This window comes from Esox lucius, chromosome 12 (assembly GCF_011004845.1).
Source record: "Esox lucius isolate fEsoLuc1 chromosome 12, fEsoLuc1.pri, whole genome shotgun sequence".
NCBI classification, from domain to species: Eukaryota; Metazoa; Chordata; class Actinopteri; order Esociformes; family Esocidae; genus Esox; species Esox lucius.
The window spans coordinates 33,094,230-33,117,134 of NC_047580.1; the positions used below are offsets into that span (position 1 = coordinate 33,094,230).

Genomic DNA, 22,905 nt, shown 5'->3' on the forward strand with positions numbered 1-22,905 from the left:
ATCCCTCTTACCCTCTACGCACTGCCAATAATTTGGCACCGTAATAAATTACGTTCAGGAGCAAATACATTACAGCACAGTGACTCGACGTTAATTAACATTGTGATTTTGCAACAAGTAAAATGTGGCATTAGCGTCCAGACAAACACTTACAAAGTGAAAAGTAACAAAGCAAGCAAGCACACTATTTTTTAAAATATATTACAGACATTTTTTTTTATTGGTTACTACTCTTGGTGTGTATTCCAGAATGGTGTCCTAGATGAAGTGCATTACTAACAGGTGTTCATTAGGAAATAGGGTGCTGTTTAGAACACACCACAGGTCTCTGTTCTTGTTTCAGGTGCCTAAAATGCATGGAATTATAACTGACTGACTAGTAGATATTTTATCAATATTATATGAAAGTGGTAATAATACCGGTTCCATTTAGCGTGACAAGCAAAATATAAGACTACATCTTCCCTTTTGTAACAACTTAGAAAATAAAGATTTTGTCTTCGTTTTTACCCCAGATTTTGTTGGTTGCCGGCCTCTGGTCATTGTTCGTTCCCCATCAATACCTTGAAGAGTAGACATGGGATCGGGTTTCATTAACAACAGACACTTCCTAGTTTGATTAAATCAGTCTACACACAAACTAAAACCAATGTCAGTGCCATGACTTGCTGCCTCACAAGATGTTCCATGTATCGTTCACAGAACCCTAAACAGTCTTTATACAGAACCCAAAACCCTGTTTTCACAGAACCCCAAAGGGAGGTTTTCACTGTTTAATTTCCAGAGCAAATTACTTTGTTTTTGCCTAAAAGATATTCTGTCGTTTTGGGCACAGGGTTTGTTTTTGGGCCCCATTAACCATATCACAGACTGGCCAAGGCTGAAGTAGCAGACTGTCACTTCCTGGTTGTCCCAGTGCTCCACCAACCACCAGGCTGTGCCCTCCCCTTTCCCTGCCTCCCTCTGTGTACTGTTTTCATCTGTTTGGATTGCTTAGTTTGCCTTTCACAGAAGGCCTCACTACAACCCAGTCCCAGAGCTGGTTATAGAACGGCCTGCACACGGTCTCAGTACCTGTAGTAGTTGGGCTTGAAGGGTCCGTTCTTATTCAGGCCCATGTATTTGGCCTGCTCGTCAGACAGCTCGGTCAGGTGCGCATCGAAGTTGGACAGGTGCAAGCTGGCCACGTACTCATCTGGGTAGAACATAGAGCTGGAATGTATTGATTCTGTCTCACCTGGCACCCAATTCAACTATGTAGTGCATTTCGATCTTTAATCACGGACCACAGAGGTGTAGTGCAATATATCGGGATTAGGCTGCCATTTGGGACACACATTTACTCAAAGCACAGAGATGGTTTGAGGACGTATTTCTAAGAAAATCATTCAAGCACGGACCATTGGCCGATTCCTCTTTAAGTTCTGCTTGGCCATGTTATCTGGAGGGTTTAGCCCACTGATTTCTACCAAAATTGACTATCATTGGGACAGAATCTAAGACCACACCTTTGTCCATCTTTACGGCTCAAACTTGTGTTTGTGTGAAAAGTAAGTTTTATGTTAAATCACTAGGTGGCAGCAGTGAGACATAAACAACAAACTGCGATTGAATGCAATGTACCCGCATGAAGAATGTGTTTCTATCCGTTAAGATTTTAATCAACGAGCCACTGTCAGAGATGACTTGTCCAGTGTGCCGAGCAAAGACGCATCCAAATAGAAGTTCACTGTAAATACTTTCACATAGGGAATAGTGTGAGATACAAAGCTGTCATACCCATCTTCTTAGGCAGCAGGTATACGTCCTGTTTGTAGCGTCCCTCCGGAGCATTGAACAGCTCAATCAGAGCCAGGGCCTAGGGGAGAGGAGGAGAACCCTGGTGAGGCGCAGCGCTGCCAGGCCTCCCGTTCTCACGTGGCTCAGGTGACAGCGGAACGAACGCAGTGAGACTGGTGCATCGTCCACATTTGATCGTCTTATTGCGGCACGTTTTTGTTTCCAGCACAGCAATGAATGCAAACTCGGAGAGTATTCAGAGGTTTATAGGGCTTCATTAACATTTGGGATTTGATTTGTCTAACGCAAAATGCATCGACCCCTAACAAAAACCTCTAGTCATTATAATCCACATACTTTCCTTGGTGCCGGAGGATTCTGTCTGTGTGAAACTGGCTCAAATTAAGATGTGGCATCTATAGTCAGCTGGTTTAATTCAAGACTGCGTTTTTCTATCTTCTGTAGAGTGTATGAGACAGCGTTTGATCTGACTGAGTAGCAGCACCATAAATGTTTTATTACTTTAGTTCCCCTATCTTTTAAACAATATGGTCTGAAAAGTTCAAAGGAGCTCATGCACCCAACTATAAATAGTTCCAACTTCCGAAATAATCACATGTAGCAAGTCAAATACTGGTATTACATATAATAATGATGGACAAACACCTCGGATTCAATTTCTGTGAGATTTACATATTGTTTCTATTTACAACTATTGCAAGGCACCAGAAAATGAAAATATATTTGGGAATTAAAACAGGTCGGTCTGGCTGTGTGTGTGTATGCAAACCACCACATCATCTAAGCTAACTGATATGACTCACCTGAGTGGTGGCTGTGATCGACAGGACAAACGTCGGTACTGTGGAACAGCTCAGGTTCAGCAGACGACCCTGAGGTACACAAACACACAGCCTGTCAGTTATGCAGCCCTTCTCAGAGAAATGTGGAATCAAAATGATTCCAGTCCTTAAGTTGCTATTCAGTACTAATAATACCTAAGAATAACACATGGATGTGAAACCAAACCCTCTGAGTGGACACTGAATGATTCACCATAGAAAAACAAAGCTCTTAATACTACAGTGTTTAATTTCAATGGAAACCTGAAGTTTTCAATGGAAACCTGAAGTTTTCAATGGAAACCTGAAGTTTTCAATGGAAACCTGAAGTCTTCAATAAGCACTGCTTATTGCGAGAAACCTCTCGCCCTCCAACAATAGTTTGTAGCACTGAGTTTAAATGACAAAAACAGGGTTCACTATCACTAGTGCAAACACTGTTGAAAACAAAAATGAACAATCCAGTTTGTATTCCAGGTCAGGCAACAGCCAACTGTTCAGGTTACACTGTGTGTGTGTGTGTGTGTGTGCATGCGTGTGTGCGTGTGTGTGCGTGCGTGTGTGCGTGAGTGTGTGTGTGTGCTTCCCATACCTCAGCCAGCAGGACAACCCTCTTGCCATCGGGCCAGATCACATGGTCAACCTGGGAACGTACCCTCTCCCAGGTGAGCTCAGGGCTCCGTAGACTTGCCTGGTGGGGAGAAAGACCAGGGTCACAGACACCACAGACACCACAGACACCACAGACTCCACAGACACCACAGACTCCACAGACACCACAGACTCCACAGACACCACAGACACGGGCAGCTGCCGTAACTCACCACATCGATCTCGGTGTTGGAGTGTCCCATGTTACATACTATGCAGCCGTTCTTCATCCGGTCCAGCTGTTCCCTGGTAACCACGTTCTTGTTGCCTGGGTGACGACAACGCCCACGACGACAACAACACACACATCAAGACAACAACAACATCTTCAGGACAACAACAAAAACCAAGGCAATTAAATGTAGAGTACAGTGAAAAAGTTAAATATGTATAAAGCAATAAAATTGTTGTAGTTATTCCTCTAAGCTCAGATGGGAATATGAATCGATACTGGTGGTGAAGTAATCAGTGAAAAGAAGCATAATGAATGAGCTGTGAAGTCACAGACCATGCTGTTTAATACAGTAAGCATGGTGAGTGATGTTTTCTACTGTGGCCTACCTGTGCAGGTAATCACTAAATCCATCTGGCGAATTACTTCGTTGAGCTTCACCACCCGAAACCCATCCATGCTGTGTGGTTAACAAAAGATTAGGATTGTGTGATCAGCTTTAAATGAACATAATCCACAGTCTGATGTTCTGAGACATCTGGCTTTTGTTACAGGGAAGGTTTCAATCTGCTGATACTAATAAAATGCCCTCTGTAATTACTGGAACAGGGAAGAGTTTTTGGCGTCCCTCCTGAGAACGTTCCTAATCTGTTAGACCGTTCTTGGTTTTTTTCAGCGATCGCTGTAGACGTTTTCTTTGCGATTGCTCATCTTACCGGTGTTTTCCTTTATTTTAACGATGTTCCAAACTGTTATTTGCATTAAGTCTAATGCTTTGGATGTTTCTGATCGATTCAGATTTTTCAGCCTCGTACTGGCTTCCTCATTGGTCCACACTCCAAAGGCAAACACAAAGCCTAGAATCAAGCTCTCTTATGTCCACACAAATGATGAGAACACAGCCAACTACATACCAAAACCCATCAAGCCAATAGTGTCTCAATATTTTTTGTGACCCGTGACCCGAAATACATACACAACTTAAACAAACAGCTGTCTGTTCTAAACGGAGAAACCAATATGTACACAAATACCTGAGATTGCCAAACTGTTTTAAGAGTTCAGAATTTTGGAGTGAGGAGATAAAAGTATAAGAGATACTTTACTGTCCGAATAAGGACCCAGGGCAGTGTTTAATCTGGTGTCAAGGGTCCCAACACTCACCAGCCTTGCAGGGCACATATGGGGTCAATCTCCGTGATGCAGACAATGGATCCCAGGGCCTTGAGAGCCGAGCAGCAGCCTTTCCCGACCTCCCCGTAACCACAAACCACCACCTGTTTGCCCCCGAACATCACGTCCGTCGTCCTCTTCAACCTGCAGCGCACGGCGAAGACACGGCCGATGTCACAAGGTGGACAATTCACATGGGAGTGACGACGACCAATGGCATGGCAAACTACGTGTGACATATGTGTCATGGTATTAAAAGAAAGAAAAACGTCACAAATATTATTCTTCGTGACATCGGCGTCTCACCCGTCCAGGATGGACTCCCGGCAGCAGTAGAGGTTGTCAAACTTCTGCTTGGTCACTGAGTCGTTGACGTTCATGGCTGGGACACACAGCTTCCCCGCCTTGGACAGCTGGTACAACCTGAGGATGAAGTCCGGCAGGTGGAGAACCCGGGCGTTAGACGACCAGGGATGAAGTCCGCCCCCCCCCCCCCCCCCAGGCAGCACACAGGCAGGGTTTTTCTCACCTGTGCACTCCAGTGACACTCTCCTCAACGATGCCCCGAGCTTTCTTGAAGACGCTGGGGTACTTCTTATAAACCCAGTGGGTCAGATCCCCTCCGTCGTCGAGGATCTGACGGCACAATGAAAACAGACCAGGTGACACATGAGCCAGTCGACCTCCGCGGCGAGCTGACGTGCCGTGAACACCCGCCGGACGACAAAACGCACGACACATGCACGCCGTGCGGAGTCACTGGCGACTGTGTGATTATTTGAGTTGTGTCTAGAGGGAAACATCAGTCTGGTGCCTATGGGATTAAATAGATTAATATGGGATGGCGATAACTCACCATGTTGGCCTGCCAACCCTCGGCGTTGACACAGCGGTCGATGCACCACCAGAAGTCATCCTCTGACTCACCCTTCCACGCAAACACAGGAACACCTGTGCAGGGGCAGGAATCAGTGGATGAGGAGAACACTCATCCATGGCTGTGAGAGAGAGCGAGGTAGGGAGGGATGAAGAGAGAGAGGGAGGGACGAAGAGGGGGTGAGAGGGATCGAGACAAAAGTAAAGGGAAGTTGGAGAGAAAGAGGAAAAAAGAGCCTCAGAAGGAGAGCAGAGGGACCAATAGAGGCTCAGAAGGAGAGCAGAGAGGGACCAATAGAGCCTCAGAAGGAGAGCATAGGGACCAATAGAGGCTCAGAAGGAAAGCAGGGAGGGAACAGAGCAAGGAGAGAAACATGTATGAGGTAAAGTGTTTGTGACCCCACCGGTCTCTGCCAGGGCAGCGGCCACTTCATTCTGAGTAGAGTAGATGTTACAGGCTGTCCAACGACACTGAGCCCCCAGAGCTACCAGAGTCTCAATCAGAACCTGGGGAGACAACACACACACACACACACACAGACAGATGTGCAGACAAACACACACAATCAATGAGTGCTCACACTGATGTAGTTGAAGGATGTCTAGAGGCTGGACAACATAAAAAATCACCTCTTGTTCGAAATGCTTTTAATGTCAACAGTGGTAAAGACTGTATGATCTAAGATGTTACACGGTGGGCAGAAACAGCAAGACAACCTACTGCGGTCTGGGCTGTGATGTGGGTACAGCCGACAATCTTGGCTCCAGCTAGAGGCTTCTCTCCTTGAGCTCTCTTCCTCAAAGAGATCAGGGCTGACATATCTGTGGGGTGAGGGGCATATGAGGGGGAGAGGGGAGAGAAAAGAGACAGAGAAAGGGATGGAAGACGAGGGGAGAGACAGGGTGGGTCGTTACATCGCTGGTTTGAATCCTCGATCGACAAGGTGAAAAATCAGTTGATGTGTTCTTAAGCAAGGCGCTCAACCCAAATTGATCAAGTTGGTCTGGATAAGAGTGTCTGTTAAAATGTCAGCATGTTAAGGGTTTAGAGAGTGGCACAGTAAAGTGCACAAAGACCAAAATGTCATGACAGAGGGAGCTGATGTCATAAAAAACCAGAAGGTACTTTCATGATTTATTTAACCTGTATTTAAACAGGAGGAATATCCTGAGGTTAATGTCAGTGTCACAACATTACAACAACATACGCCTGAGGTTAATGCCAGTGCCATAACATTACAACAACATACGCCTGAGGTTAATGCCAGTGCCATAACATTACAACAACATACGCCTGAGGTTAATGCCAGTGCCATAACATTACAACAACATACGCCTGAGGTTAATGCCAGTGCCATAACATTACAACAACATACGCCTGAGGTTAATGCCAGTGCCATAACATTACAACAACATACGCCTGCAGGACGACAGCAGAGGTGTAAACTACCACATCAGTGTCAGCAACAGCTGTTGAACAGCCAACAGTCTCATCACAAAGGTTTGCCCAGGCCAAGGGAGGGGAGAGAGGGAGAGGACAGATAAAGCGAGAGAATAGGGAAAGGGAGGAGGGAAACGGAAGGAGGGACAGATGAATAAAGAGGAGAGAGGACAAAGGGTGACGTCAGAGACACACTGTACAGACAGACGAAGCCTCAGGCTCGTTTCCCTGGACACCATTGTCCACAGACCCTGACCCGTTCCATGACTTCAACAACAATCACAGACACAACACACAGGAGGCTGTCTGAGGCTGTGTAAAGATGTGTGAGGCTGTCTGAGGCTTAACATCGGTTTTTGACACAACACATAATAGTGTTCTTTAGTAATAAACAATTTCAAGAAGAAATAGCCTTTTCTGCATCTCAAGAACAAAGAAGCTAACATTGATTACCTGTGGATTCACAACCATGACTACAACCATCACTACTACCCATGAACCAAATCATTCTAAAAGTCTTGAATTGGATTAAAGAGTTTGTCACTTGTTTCCGAGCATCTCTGTTACCAACAACAGTCAGAACCCTTCCACACTCTCGGTCCGCTGTAGCAAGCCAATGTGAGCTGTATTGGACCTGTGACTATGTACATAGTCATTCTGCTGCATCTATTGCATTCTGCTGCATCTATTGCATTCTGCTGCATCTATTGCATTCTGCTGCATCTATTGCATTCTGCTGCATCTATTGCACATGTAACACATCATTGATTACTGCGGTGGTATTGAACTAGTCAGCGATTTTTGGTAATATTATGTAAATACTCATTCTATTGTATCTACCGCACATCTGACATTTCATCATGCCTTCTTCATCCTTTCATAATGCACTATTGCACCAGAGGAAATAACATTACCATCTGAATGCTGAACCCTGCTTAACAAGCTGCTGTAATACTGACACAATCTTTTTATTTCTTCTTATATATTAACTGTATTATACTGTATTACTTGTGTTTTTTTGGGGAAACGAAGCATTCCATTGCCCATAACCCTGCCCGTTAAAGGGTGACGACAAATAAAGTGGAACTTGGGGAAAGCGTGGTGGCGAGGCCTCACCTTGCTCTGCGATCTCGATCTCCCTCCTCCCAAACTCAGCCTGTTTGACATTTTTCACGCAGAAGTCACTGCTTCCAGTGGAGTTGGTCTGGACCTTGTCCCTGGGGGACGTCTCGTCGTCAGAGCTGTCGGAGTATGAGGCAGCTGGGGAGACAACGTGGCGGGAAAGAGGAAGACTACGAATCAGACACAAACAATCATAATCGCCATAGCAACATCTACAACCCTTCCATTACAGTAAAGTCATACAGAGAGATAAAATGTGACCTAAATAATAAAATATGACTTCTGGGGCACTACTCTGGAGTAGTGGGATGAACTGGGCTAATAGCTTAATAAGGACAATTTGAAATAAGTTGAATGAGACAAGATGAGTTTTGGTAAAATGTACCTGACACTTAAGGACTTTTACAACCATGGAAATCTCCAGAACTTCTTCTGTTGGAGTGTGTGTGTGTGCATGCATGTATAGTATGTGTCTTTACAATGTGTGTGCATGTGTGTGTGCATGCGTGCGTGCGTACGCGTGTGTGTGGGTGTGTGTGCGTGCGTGTGTGGTTGTGTGTGTCTGTGTGTGTGTATGTGCATGTGTGTGTGTGTGCGTGTGGGTGTGTAGATGTGTGTGTGTGTGCGTGTGTGTGTGTGCGTGCGTGTGGATGTGTGTGGATGTGTGTGTGGGCGTACCTGTGCGTGTGGGTATGTGTGTGTGTGTGCGTTCGTGTGTGTGTGGATGTGTGTGTGTGTGTGTGGATGTGTGTGTGTGAGTGTGTGTGTGTGGATGTGTGTGTGTGTGTGTGCGTACGTGTGTGTGTGTGTGTGTGTGTGTGTGTGCGTGTGAGTGTGGATGTGTGTGGGTGTGTGGATGTGTGTGTGTGCGTACCTGTGTGTGTGGGTGTGTGTGGGTGTGTGGGAGTGTCTACCTGAACTGTAGCTGTCTGTGGAGGACTGGGAGATGGAGCGGGAGAGGGAGCGCCGGCCGGCTTTGGTGGGATACTTCTGGAACTCCTGTTTATCCTCCGCGTTGGCAAACTGGATCTGAAGAAGAAGAAGGAACCTCAATGAGCCTGTGGTGTAAACAGGAAGTAACATACTACTGTGGTGGCCAAAAGCTATATGTAAACATAAAGTAAAATACTACGAATATTTTAAGGGAAAATAACATTTACATTTTAGTCATTCCACAGCCGCTCTTATCCAGAGCGACTTACAATAAGTGCATTCCTCTTAAGGTGTCTTGGAAAACCAACATCTGACAATCATAATATAAGTACACTTTCCTTCATCGAACCAAATTAGTTGGCAAAGTCAGTTCCAGAGTGCCAAATAAAATAGGCCTAATGCCTTTCCTCTCTTGTCAATTACCCTCAACGGACAAATCTAGCGGAGGAAGGAGCTCTCTCTCACTGGGTTTCACTAGAGGTTGCTATATTTACACTCAGAATATACATCTATGTGGATTTTTACAACAGGCCTAAAATCTATTTTTAAACTTCCTGTAACTCGTGTTTTGTTGTTCAGGTTGTTATGCTGGCGTGTATCACTAGGAACCCAGGACAGGTCAGAGTATCTTAGTCATCTTAGGACAGGTTTTGCCATTTGGTTTCCATAGACATGTAGGTGTGTCAAACAGAAGGACCCAGTTTCTTCACAATCATCTGATGATTTATCTTAATTTTTTCTTCTTCTTCTTCAGAGCATCCCGTTTTTTTTTTCAGGTGCAAGATGGTCCAGCCCCCATCGTGAGACAATTATGTATATCTTGGGTTATTTTCATTTTTGTCCAAGGCTTATCCTTGCAGGAAATACTGGATAAAACCTGGCTGCGTCACATGACTACCCCAAACACAGGGGCTAGTCATTGGCATGATGACACATCCCATAAAAACATAGCAAGGCATTTAATCTCTTTTCTCTGAGAAAGTGTTGAACAAACTCATAGATTAATGGAAATACATAGAGATAACCAGATTGTATTTGACCGAGCCAGAACTTATATAATACGAACTTATAAACAATAAAAGCAGATAAAAAAATAGAGATTTTACTAATCCACTGGATTCTATGTAGACACACTCTGTTCCACTGTGACGAAGTCAATCTACGCAGACACACTTCCTGAAAGTGCGCACACACACACACACACACACACACACCCATCAACAGATCATTGTCGAAAAACAGACTTGACCTGGAGTATGTATCTGGTAGATATGCTAATCATCTGCCTTGCTTTTTTTGTTGGTAGCTTCTATTATCATTATTTCGGCACAATGACCAAAAAACAGGGACAGGGACTGAAATATCTTGTGTGGAAATACTGGTAATCACATATATGACATTTTACTCAAGGATCAGTAAATGTGATGACGTCCACCAAGTTATTGGTGACCTCCAACCACACTGTCCACCAAAACGTTATCAGGAGTATTTCTGAGTGGCAAACGTCGACCCCTTCCCCTAGTGCCTACCTTATTTAACCAAATCGAACCAAATAATATGGTATCAATCATTGGTGAATGCATGAAATCAAAAGCTTACCTTACAGGATCTGATACAGTAATACACGGGCATTCTTATCTAAATATAGTTGTGGGCATTTCTTGACAGAGCAGCGAATGGCAGAGATGAGAATGTGCTTAAAGGCCAAAGCTTTAATACTGGAGGCAACACTCAGAGACCTGCTGAACCATCCAGGACACTCATGATTACCGCAAGAACACAAACACTGTACACAACTGAAGAGATAACAACTTCCTGGACCCGGGACATCCAGTCGTAAGAAAGCCTCAAGTATAGTCTATAGCAGTGTAGTTACGGGAACTTTCCCAAAATGATGTTGTTTTCCCAGAATACTGTCTGGAGAACTGGAGATATCGTACTCCCCACAAATTGGATTATTTGAAAAACCTTTGAATTTGATAAAAGTGAACTAGGTTTATTGACCGTTGAAACATTATTTTTCTTATTAATCTGTTTCCCGGAGATGGATCTGAAAATGACATGACTGGTATAGATGGTAGAGTCAGTGATTATTTAATGGGTCAACTGGTTGATGTGGGATTAGGGTTTAGGGGAAGCACAATAACTAACCCTGTCCTCTCTGAACATGCAGCCTGCTGAAAACGTAAGCTCTGCCCTAACCACTGGCAGCCAATTACATAATTCCTGCTTTGAGGGCAGATAGGCCTCCAGAAGAGTCACTGAAAAATCCTGACCCCGAAAACCCAGGCGCTAGTGTTTGGACTGACAACAAGATGTGTGGAGCCAGCGAGTTGACAGAACACACAAGACCGCAGGCAGACAACCAGGAAAGCTCAACTAACAGCAGGAAGTGGGATATTATGGGTAAAATATAGGCGTGAAATGAACACTGTTCAGGATAGAGTCACCCGTTCTTGTCTGTCCAGCACTATCACCCACACAGTGTACAGACACTCTGTCTTAATGCACCTGCAAAATGAAGCTTTGGTTTCCATCATGTTGGTGAGAGCTCAGTCGCCAGTACTTTCAGCGTAACAAATCCCTTAGTATTAACAGTGTCCGTCTGAAACAGTCTTGCAGATTGAAGGCTGGTAAACACTTCTAACAGCGAGCAGTGGGGTATCCCAGAACTATACAGGTTAACCTTTCAACTACACTGGACTTTCATAACCTTGGTATAAGTAATCCATGAGAGGAGTGAAACTGGAGAGGCTGTTTTAAAAAAACACAGCAGGACGTGAAGAACGCTGCGTGACATTGTTTTGGCAGCTGGGTGTGTATCCTTACTGGCCTGTGTGCTCTGACTCACATTTTTGTGGATAAGCATTTGGTGTTTGCTTTACATTAGCAAGTAGGCTATACAGAATGATTCAGCATTCCTGGAGCTAAATGCAATACCCGGTCATTGTTAGGTTCTCCAGATCTGAAACTGAATCATTTGAACTCCAATGTATTTAATGTGAATTTCAATTTCATTACCATTATAGTACATTAAAACGTATTTTTTAAATCCCCCCCAAATTATATAAATGACCTGTATTTAACAAACATTAATGCTGATAAAACACAAAGACTGTTAACCGCAGATACCTGCAACCGTAACACAGATCACTAGCTAAATTAGAGCAGTCATTCTACGCCCTGACCTCTATCTGACCCCCACCTGTAATCAGCTTCCTGACAACTCGTTCTAATCTACTACGATTCAGTTGAGAGTCAAACTTGAAAAGATGTCCAGTGATTAAATTCAAGTGTTAGACCCAGTCAGATCAGAATAGAGCAGAACCCCTCTACAGTATTGTCTTGTCTATCCACCGGGCCGAGCGATCCAGTGGGTGAAGCATCAGACAAGCAACCAAAAGGCTGCCGGGTCAGTTCCCCCAACCGACAATGTAAAAACACCTGTAGTTCTGTCTCTGAACGAGGCAGTTAACACCAATCGCTCACGGTGGGAGCTCCCCTCCAATCAGAAGGGTGTTACGTTGAATGTGGAAGGAAAGTCTCCCTTCTCCCTCTTTTCCCCAAAATCTTAACCATCACTTGAAACCAAACGAAAAAAACAGGGGGAAAAGTGTTTAAAAAATATTTCATAGAGCATCTGATGATACTTAAATAAATGCCTTGAACTAAAACACTGAAACATAATTGAAAAACAGTTCATGGGTCCACAAGTATTTTGCTTTTCTACCTTAAATACTGTAGGCGCGGGGGACTCCGATTACCGTACGTCCCCTAAGAGCAGGTAACTTACCCGCTCCATCCCGTGCCGATGCCCCGGCCCAAAACCATGCTGTGGGTTGCTGTGTGTGACTGCTGCCTCTCTGTCCTTCTCCATGCTCAGCCTTGATCGCTCTCTGTCTCTCGCCCTGCCTCAGTCCTCTGTGTCTGAGGGACTGAGGCGTACTTGTTGTTATTACTGAGCACACACACTCGTTCACTCCCCGACTGGACAGACTGGGGGAGGATTCCGCGTGGAGCGTACCATCGTTTCCAATGGACAACGTGTAGGAGCGGGCGGGTGGCTCAGCTATCTAACCTTTGCCGTCCCTCCTCTCTCCCTCTTGTGATCTCTCTCATTTTCACGGTAACTGCAAGCTAGCTGGAGTCCCACATACCACAAACACACCGACATACAGCATCTCACAAAAGTGAGTACACCCCTCACATTTTATCATGAGACAACACTGCAGAAAGGACACTTTGCTACGATGTAAAGTAGTAACTCAAAATAACTCAACACACAGACATGAATGTCTAAACCGCTGGCAACAAAAGTGAGTAAAAAGATATAATCAAACATTTGCACAAATGTGAGGGGTGTACTCACTTTTGTGAGATACTGTATACATAAACACTCACACATAACTTCACATATACACAAACGCTACACTGCAGACCTTCTTCTGCCGTAACCTACATGAAGACATTGCCAATCGCTCATACTTTCCTGCTGCGTTTCCAGACATGCCTCCTAGCTAATAAAAAGGGGATTTAGTTCCCATAAGCCTGCTTGCCTGGTTCCAAGTCTGTGCTGAATATCCAAATCCTAAAGCCGTGTTCCAAATGTGTTTGTCCTTTATACCCTAGCCCTGGTACAGCCTAGCACTGGTACTGCCTTGCCCTGGTACAGCCTAGCACTGGTACTGCCTAGCACTGGTACTGCCTAGCATTGGTACAGCCTAACACTGGTACTGCCTAGCACTGGTACTGACAAGCCCTGGTACAGCCTAGCACTGGTGCTGCCTAGCCCTGGTACTGCCAAGCACTGGTCCTGCCTAGCCCTGGTACTAACTAGGACTGGTACTGACAAGCACTGGTCCTGCCTAGCCCTGGTACTAACTACGACTGGTAATGACAAGCACTGGTCCTGCCTAGCCCTGGTACTAACTAGGACTGGTACTGGCCAGGCCTGGTACAGAGTAGGCCTGGTCTCTGATCTAGTTATGTTGTCCAACAGATAATGACTCCTATCTTGGTCCCAGAGGTTAACTGTGTATCCAACAACCATTTCCAGATCTTTCTGTTTTAAGTAGCCATGACAACATTGCACAGTATACATTTCAGTTTTCAACATTTTATTGTTCGCACACAAACAGATGTTGTAGCATCTTCATGTTTTGACCCCTAAACAATGCAATTGTATAAACTCTAAAATAAAACAAAATAAGTACAACAATGCCTTATTAAAAATGCAATAAAATCAATCATCCAATAGTGTTTTGTGTGTTGGTAAAAATATAAAAATTCAAAGGATACGAAGGGAAAGTGACAAGAGTCCAGCATGACCTTGGTACTGTAGCGTGGACTAAATGTGTGCATGAGCGTGGGGGAATGTGTGCGTGTTAAGTGAAGACAGCCTGTGTGTGTCCATGGAGGGTGTGCGTGATTGACTGTGTGAATGATGAGTGGTTGTGACACTGTATCCTGTCTGTTCGCTCGACAGTGGCGGAATGAACGGCCCCCATAACTGGGAGTTACATGTCCTGGAGGGACCCTGAAGGTTCATTGGGCTGACCTTAGCAACCCGCGAGGAGCCGTTCGATCGCCCACTACCAGATGGCGATGGAGCCTGATGTTATGCCCTCGATGGTGCATCTGTTGAAGTCTCCTCAGTGATACGCCAAATGTCTTCAGCCAGTTGAGAGACAGGCCTTCTTCCCCTCAGTGTTGAGTGGATTCCCAATCAGCTCTTCCGCCTCCTCCGTGTAGGCCGTCTCAAGGGCCGTCTCATCGTTCTTCAGGATCCTGTTAGGACTTTAGCATGCGGCCGAGTGACCCGAATGAACATCTTCCGCATCAACAGGGCCAGAGCATCCAATCCAGCTTTCACAGCCACCCTGTCGCTAAAAAACCTTCTGTGCGTTTCTTAAAACGCCCAGGCAGATCACAGAGCGTGACCCGCCGGGTTTGAACAATCCCCTGGTGATTGTCGATAGAAGGTACAGCCTAAGTATAGAATAACATTAAACCCACTTAAGGGGACGATTCCGCTAATACCAGCACACCATCTGACACACAGGACAGGAAGGAGGCATAATCCCCAGACACTGACCAATCACAGGACAGGAAGGAGGCATAATCCCCAGACACTGACCAATCACAGGACAGGAAGGAGGCATAATCCCCAGACACTGACCAATCACAAGCACACTGAAATCTGACTGAGCGACAAAGAAAATATGCAGAAGACGAAGAAGATGCACACTCCCTCTCTTGGCCTTTCTCTCTTCCTTCCTCGTCCTCTTCCTTCCTCTTTCTCTTTTTATCTACCACTAATAAAAAACACACCGGACCAAGGTGTCCCCTGTGTCTATGATCCACAGATTAGAGATCACAGATTAGACCCAACTAGTGTTGTGAAAAACACTCGTTATCAGCCTGATAAAGAACCCCTTCTCACCCAAACTCTACGACCTTCAAACTCTACGACCTTCAAAGACCTTTATTACCAGACGGCTGCTGGTATGGCTGAGTGACCCGGTGGTGTCTCCACACACAGAGATTTAAGCAATAAGGCATGAACGGGTGTGGTTTATGGCCAATACATCACAGCTAAGAGCTGTTCATAGGCATGATGCAACACTGAGTTCCTGAATACAGCCCTTAGCTGTGGTATGTTGCCTAATTGATTTTAGAAAGCGGTTACTAACATAAGGAGAAAAGGAGAAAGAAAAAGTATTGGTCATACCGGAGGTATACCATGAATTTCAGCCAATCAGCATGCAGGGTTCACACCACTGTGTTTATGATAAGGTCTGCACCTGTGATGTTTTTCTTTTAGCCACAAACATGGAAGGGGAGTATGTAGATCAATGCCCAAGGTTAAGGCCCAAGTCAAGGCCTAAGGTCACTGCCTAAAGTGAATGCCCAAGGTCAAAGCCTAAGGTCAAGGCCCAAGGTCAAAGCCTAAGGTCAAGGCCCAAGGTCAAAGCCTAAGGTCAAGGCCCAAGGTCAAAGCCTAAGGTCAAGGCCCAAGGTCAAAGCCTAAGGTCAAAGCCCAAGGTCAAAGCCTAAGTCAAATTCAGAGGGCAAGGACCTGAGAACTCAACAAGTCTTTGCCAGGTAGGTAAATCAATCAATCAAATGTATTTATGAAGCCCTTTTTACAACAGCAGTTGTCACAAAGTGCTTTACAGAGACACCCGGCCTTAAACCCCAAGGAGCAAACAACAGTAGTGTTAGATTTCAGTGGCTAGGAAAAACTCCCTAAGAAGGCCGAATTTTAGGAAGAAACCTAGAGAGGACCCAGGCACAGAGGGGTGACCAGTCCTCGTCTGGCTGTGCCGGGTGAGATATTAAGAGTATATAAATATAAATACATTTCTCTTGGCTAAGTCCAGAGTCTATTTGATTCTAGACTAGGTCAAAAGTATGACCAGGTGGACAAGGACAGGGACAGCAACAGGCCTCCCAAACCAGGTACTCCGCAGGTGTGGACCAGGACCTCATCTCCTCCTATAATTTAAAACTGGAGGAGACTGAGAAAAGTTAGAAAGTGCATTCCTCATATCCCCCAGCACAATAATATAGCAGCGTAACACCTTGGAACTGAGACGGGGGGGTCCGGTGACACTGTGGCCCTACCCGGGGGAGGCCCCGGACAGGGCCCAACAGGCAGGAAATCAATCCACCCACATTGCCAGGCATTAACCAAAGGGACACCCACCAACCGCAACCCCCCTGAATGAGGGCCAAGTATTGCCAGCAGCGTACAGCCCAATTGCACAAGTGCACAACAGAGAGTCAACAACAAGCCAGTGCATCTTCCCCCGAAAGGCATTGGAGGGAGGGCATCCCAGTGGCGATGAGAGCCCACCTGGCAAGACAGCAAGGGTGGACAGTATCAAGTATAAAGACTCAGTTGAGGCTTGGCCTGCGTGACAAATTGCATCCTTCTCACGTAATAGTGCATGGGGTTGCCTGGGAACCAGAGAGGATTCATGAATTGCACCTATGTCACTCAGTCACGTTGTTGCCATGGTCGCTGGCATTATAGACCTCACAGCCCAAGGACAACCAGACATTGTCGAATGATCCAAAAACACTATGAGTTCTTAGATGATGCAGCCCACACACACAGAAAGGCCTCAGAAAACATATGGCCTTGAGATTGGGGCAATTGGTCTTGACGCTCCACAGGGGTTTACCAATAATAGTGCAATTCAGCAGAACAGCATCCTGTGTCCAGATATTTATGGCCCTGATATTTATGGCTTTTTGAGTTCAATGAAAGTGTGACCCCAACATGAACCATGAGATCTTCAAGTTAAGTTAAGGACACTCAGGAAGTGATGGGAACTTCCAAAGAAGGATGGTCAGATGGCGTGATGGTTGGTCAGATGGCGTGATATTTGAAGATTTGGTATAAAGATACAGGGGCAAGAGATAAACCCCGCCTTAAAGGGGACTCCCAAAGGTGATGATCATATGGCGTGATGTTTGAAGATTTTGTATAAAAGCCATGGTCCTGAACATAGAATTTGGGTGTATCTGCAGAAGGGCCTGGCTTTAAAGTCTATTGGATTCACAAGTTCCTGAGTTGAAGTGCTTTTTGTTTTAGTCGTTGTGGACTTGGTTTTCCACGACACTTTCAAAGAGGAAGCATGGAGTCGAATTCTCAGTTGGTCATCAGTCCCACAATGAACGTGCAAACCGTCAATATGGTGACAATCGGGATCACTAATATTGTAAATGCCGGCTACTTAAAAAGGGAAAACTTCTGGACGGGTCAGTATGGCTGTGTCACGTTTGCCAGCTTTTCACTACTTTCTCCTTGTTGACAAGTCAGTTAATGAGTCAGATAACAACACTGATGGCGGAACACTGACACATTCACGGCCTGACACATTCACGGCCCGACACATTCACGGCCCGACACATTCACGGCCCGACACATTCACGGCCCGACACATTCACGGCCCGACACATTCACGGCCCGACACATTCACGGCCCGACACATTCACAGCCTGACACAGGCTAAAAATGAAGCTGCTTTGAATTATTATTTTGTACGTGTACACAGTGAGACAGAAATGTGTCATCGTCCCCCCCCCCTGCCCCAGAGGGACAAAATTGGTTATGGCACATTATCTAAAGTTGAAAAATAAATGGGTAGGTGCATTAAAGACATCAGTGAAACATGAGTTGATAAAAACAATCAAAAAGCCATGGAAAAGCGTCAGGGGAAAGATGCCCCGGGGGAAAGATTACCTAATCTCTTCATTGACCCCCAGCAAAAGGTGCCTGTAGGCTTTTTTTTTGTGTGTTACACCATGTTGAGGTAAAAATCTGAGCATATTGCTTGTGTGTATGCCAACCCCAGTGTAACGAATGTTAATATCATCACACAAATCAACTCCATTAAAGCTAAAAACAAATATGTACCACTGATCTCTGTGCTGCTAGCTATGCCAACAGCTTAAATAAACAGAACATGGCAGTTATCAATCATTTAAACCTGACAGGACAACTTTGAAATGCTTCACGGCAGACACAGAAACCTACATCGGAACCCGGATTTGAGGAACCTCACTGTGGGCCCTGTTACAATAAATACATTTTGCCCCGACTTAACGCATGTCCACTTGGCATTCCATTGACCTCTTAAATGTGTCTGTTATGATGATGAATTCATTCGTAGCCACGCATTCATATTCTCACCGGGAGCTGTATTGTATAACCAGATTAATACAGAGGGAGCCATAGGGTGCTATCTCAACCACACACACTCACAAACACACTCACACGCACACACACACACAGACATACACACTAAACACACACGCATGAATACACAGACACACACACACACACAAACACATTGCTAGATGAGAGCACAAAACAGGCCAGTGGAATGTGAAGAACTTACCACTTGACGGTCCTCTGGTTTCAAAGACACAGACACTAGTGTATCAGATAAAAACATTGCTTATATATCTATTGGAAATATCTTTGGTATTCGAAAGCCATAATAAGGCTGAATTTGATATGATACAACACATATTTTGAACTGCCAAATACTGTATCTTCGCCGCTATATTAACCATTAAAGTTAATCTGTTCACAACAGCAGGCACTCAGCGTATATGAATATATAACAGACATTTATTATAATTTTTTTGTACTTTCAAACACTCATTTGACATCACCAAGAAACGAAGGCATTTGCTGTCAGGTCTCATAATGAACTTAAACAGTTGTACACTCCTCTCCCACAAAACTGCAAGGGACCTTGACAAACCTCTGCACCCTTTTCTCTCTTTTGATGAAAATACAAAACATATTTCAAGAGTAATATATTTCCATCTCCAGAACAGTGCCAAAACTGGAATGTTTGTCAAATAAATGGTGTAGAAAAGCTCACCCACGCCTTTGTTACTTCAAGATGAGACTCCTGCAATGCTCTTCTCTCTGGTAACCCAGATAAGACACTAAATAAACTTAAAGTACTGCTAAATACAGCAGCTAGAAACTAGAACGAAAACATTTCATCACATCTTTCCAGTATTAGAGTCAATCTGAATTTTATGTTGAGGTATACCTGGGATACCAAGGAATGCTCCCTAAAATGTTTCTGGTGTCTTGCTGAATATCAGGGGGATCTGAGCCCCTGGACCGCACCTCAGAACCACCTGGCCTCTCAGGGGTTTTCCTCTGGGTGTCTTTACAGGCCACACGAGAACACCTCTGGGTGTTCTCGTGACAACTGATGTACCAAGGGCTTTGTAAAATAGAATTCCCTAAGACTCAGTCCACATTCCTCAAAACATTGTGACCCCACGATCCCAACATCCAGATCAGGCCCGGACTCTTGTTCATTATTATCAAACAGGCAAAACTGACCAGAGATCAGCACTTGTGATTCCACTGGGGACTCCCGGTTATCAGCTCGACACAGGGTCTCCTGCGGCCCGTGTGAAGATCCCCGGACGGACCTTAGGCGGCGCGGAGACAATGTCGGAGTCGGAGACAATGACAGCCGTAGTGTTCAGTTTGCATTACCGTGACGTCGTTAGCTGTGAAATCTGTTTTGCACAACCCAGGCCCGTGTTTGCCCGCGGCAGAACCTAAAGACGGGGTCCCCTAAGGCTTCATTCTCGCTTTAGTACCCCATTCCATCTCTGGTACACTATATCTGATGGAAGACAAACAGCGGGCCGGACGGAGGGCGCAGACCAGGAACGCAGCCGTGTCGTGATCCAGCATCGTAGATGTGTAGCTCAGGCAGTGTACATGCTATGAACATCCTACTGCATGTTCATTAAACCAATCACACTGCACAGACGATCAGGCCGTACGTGCGTTGTTGATCACCTCGTGCACTGCACCTGCAGTCTTAATTTGACCCCCAGAATGTGGCCAGGTCAGGCACGTCTTAGGGCCCGGGTTGGGGCTTTAGGATCGGTTCCGGCATCCAGGGCTTATTCAGCTCGTGGTTTTGTTGGCGTTCCAAATATCACTATATACCATAATAACTCTGACCGGGGGGGGGGGGGGGGGGTTGCCAGGGACCTGACTGTATGACTTTGTTACAATTCTTACGTGTTGTTGATGTTATATGTGTTGCAATTCTTAAGATTATTTAAAGATATATACACATATTGGTTTTCAATTGCATTTCTTGAGATTATATTCATACTGCAATCTGATACAGTGATTGTATTGCAGTCTGATATTTTACACATATTGCCTATCATGAGTCTACAGCAGGGGGACAAGATGGTGCCATGTGAAAATAGGTTTTAAAAAATCATGGAAATAAAAGGGCTACTGAAGACTTGACTAAGAAAACCTGACTCTTAGTTTTGTTGCAGCTACAACCAAGTACAGCACGAAACAATCTTATTTTGATATTGCCCAATTCCATATTGTATGCTAATTCAAGGAAGATGTTCATGTTAATAAACAGCTTATAACATTTTTGTTAGTAAACTGTAACAATGTTTACTAAGATGGACATTCCCTAAATGTTCTTTGGTACAACTTGTTATTCAAGGTTATTAAAAACAAACAGATTTTTACCACCAGCAAACTCTTAACCAGAATATTACATACAGAATAAAGTGATACGTTTCACCAGTGTTTGAAGTGGACTAAAATTGGAACTGGAACTAATTTCGGCTGCCGGTCCTGTTTATATCTACTCACAAAAGCCCCACAAAACTTTAGAGCAGATGTTCTGTAAAAGTCTCGGGCACTCCGGTGATCTCCTGTCCAAGTCAGGCACTTTGAAGTGTCACTTCAAACAGCGATCGTGGACAGAAAGAGCGCGTATGGCGTTATCATCAGATGCCTCATAACGCGCGTCCATCCCAAGGGCTTCAGCATTTGACTGCAAGGCCAGGTGCCCGAAGTCTGCAATGTTATGATTGCCCGTCGCACTTAGTTTGTCTGAATACATCACATCCTAATTTAGCGCGTACGACTGACCGCACGGATATGGCTACAGAGTTGAGTTTTGAACGTAGGACGAAGACATTGGCCTTAATAACGCAGTTAATTGGCTGCTACTTCACAAAGCTTTGTTTCTTTGTCTTTTTTATCTGTGTTAAAGTGCTAGGTCCTACGGTTTATTGGGTCCTGATGACACTAAGATCCGGATGCATACAGGGATTCCCCCAGTATAAATAAAACCTATATTACTGGGTTACATAATTGGAGGAAAACTGAACATACTGTATGATTTAATTTAATATTTCACAAGGTCTGAGATGCAATTTGAGGTTTTTGCTTTAAGCTGTTTTACGCAATCTCAGGGAGTCTTGCGACCCGTCCATCCCGCATAGATGCGGTTTTCTCAACATCATCAGAAACTGTGTTGAAAGATGACGACCGTGCGCATTGTTCAGCCTACGCCTTTGATTCTTACCTTCTTGACGGATTTCAGAGTAGGCACCGCAGTAAATGCGGCGGACTGCAATTCGCCCACATTCATGTTCATGTCGCTGTTTTTGCTGACCGTCATCGCAGAATATTTTTCCGCGACGTTTTCGGTCTCTTTGACATATTTCGTTGCCTGTTTCACCGCCTCCAACTTGCCGTCTACGACCACGTCAGTCATCTTTGCATTCAAGTGATTCAGACCTCCTTGGTGGGAATGTAGTGATGATGTCCGACTTGGTAGCAAAAGTAAGCTAAGTCTCTCCTCTCTGCAGTCACGCACCCCTGTCTTCTTGTCGAAGTGATTATGAGCTTCCCTTCGTTCGTTTTTTAATTTATTTCAGTATCAGCTGTTCTGCTGATCTAAAGCGTGACCTTGTACTATCCTGAACATCAATATCGGCGTGTAGCGTATTGTGAGTATGGTATTCTAGTTGCAGTCGTGACTTTCTCATTGGCCGGTTTACCAGTTACATTCGGTAGTCGTTCACAAGCGCAGCATCCTACAGTGGGCGGTTTGTTAAAGCAGTCACCTGAACGAGTGGGCGGGGTGTGGGGCGCTTTCCTCAAATGGCCAGCCGAGAAGAAAAGAGACCGCTTCTGTGCCCAATGAATACTGGACTGAGGGCATCTAATTTTTATACAGTTTTGATATAATCTCGTGATTATTCATCACTGAATAAAAGGTTAATTTACTAGCGAGGCCGGTTTTTTCACGTCTCGTATATTGCCATCAGCTTACGTAAACGATATTGATGGTCAATATAATGTAAAGCGACACCTTCGAGCATATTGATGTAACTTAATTAACTTAATGCTAATCACAGACGTAAACCTCAATAAAGTAGGCCTACAAGAAGTAAAATAACTGTGGTCATCCTTGCAGTTGTTAAAAATAAAATGTTCTAATTTCCTGTTGAGATTAGGAGTATGTTTTTTCTTGCTAGAGAAATGTGCTCTCCTGTTGCCTCAGTAAAAATCTTCTGCTATGGGT

At 44.8% G+C, this 22,905-nt stretch overlaps 1 protein-coding gene across 3 annotated transcripts; it reads right to left on the bottom strand.

The window, feature by feature from the left end:
* Nucleotides 1-521: 521 nt before the first annotated feature.
* ahcyl1 (adenosylhomocysteinase-like 1) lies at nucleotides 522-22,427 on the bottom strand. 3 transcript variants are annotated; one of them, XM_029124339.2, is made up of 16 exons: nucleotides 21,901-22,426; nucleotides 8,971-9,085; nucleotides 8,051-8,194; nucleotides 6,215-6,315; nucleotides 5,898-6,000; nucleotides 5,474-5,568; nucleotides 5,147-5,253; nucleotides 4,924-5,040; nucleotides 4,609-4,761; nucleotides 3,834-3,904; nucleotides 3,446-3,540; nucleotides 3,214-3,312; nucleotides 2,604-2,672; nucleotides 1,780-1,858; nucleotides 1,075-1,195; nucleotides 522-563 (listed from the first exon to the last, which is right to left on the bottom strand). In XM_029124339.2, the coding sequence occupies exons 1-16, from the start codon at nucleotides 22,090-22,092 to the stop codon at nucleotides 557-559; spliced, it is 1,668 nt and encodes a 555-aa protein (XP_028980172.1). In that variant the 5' UTR covers nucleotides 22,093-22,426; the 3' UTR covers nucleotides 522-556. The 3 variants fall into 3 exon arrangements, with proteins under 3 accessions (XP_028980172.1, XP_028980174.1, XP_028980173.1); XM_029124341.2 differs by lacking the exon at nucleotides 21,901-22,426 and adding an exon at nucleotides 12,783-12,998; XM_029124340.2 differs by lacking the exon at nucleotides 522-563 and having other exon boundaries at nucleotides 1,068-1,195; nucleotides 21,901-22,427.
* Nucleotides 22,428-22,905: the final 478 nt, after the last annotated feature.

Excerpts from the sequence above, each read along its gene's own strand:
- ahcyl1 (XM_029124339.2), bottom strand. The coding sequence starts at position 22,092 with ATGACTGACGTGGTCGTAGACGGCAAGTTGGAGGCGGTGAAACAGGCA. Across the intron at positions 8,195-8,970 it reads CACAGACAGCTACAGTTCAG|CTGCCTCATACTCCGACAGC; the intron begins GTAGACACTCCC and ends TTGTCTCCCCAG. Across the intron at positions 5,041-5,146 it reads AGTGTCACTGGAGTGCACAG|GTTGTACCAGCTGTCCAAGG; the intron begins GTGAGAAAAACC and ends CTTCATCCTCAG.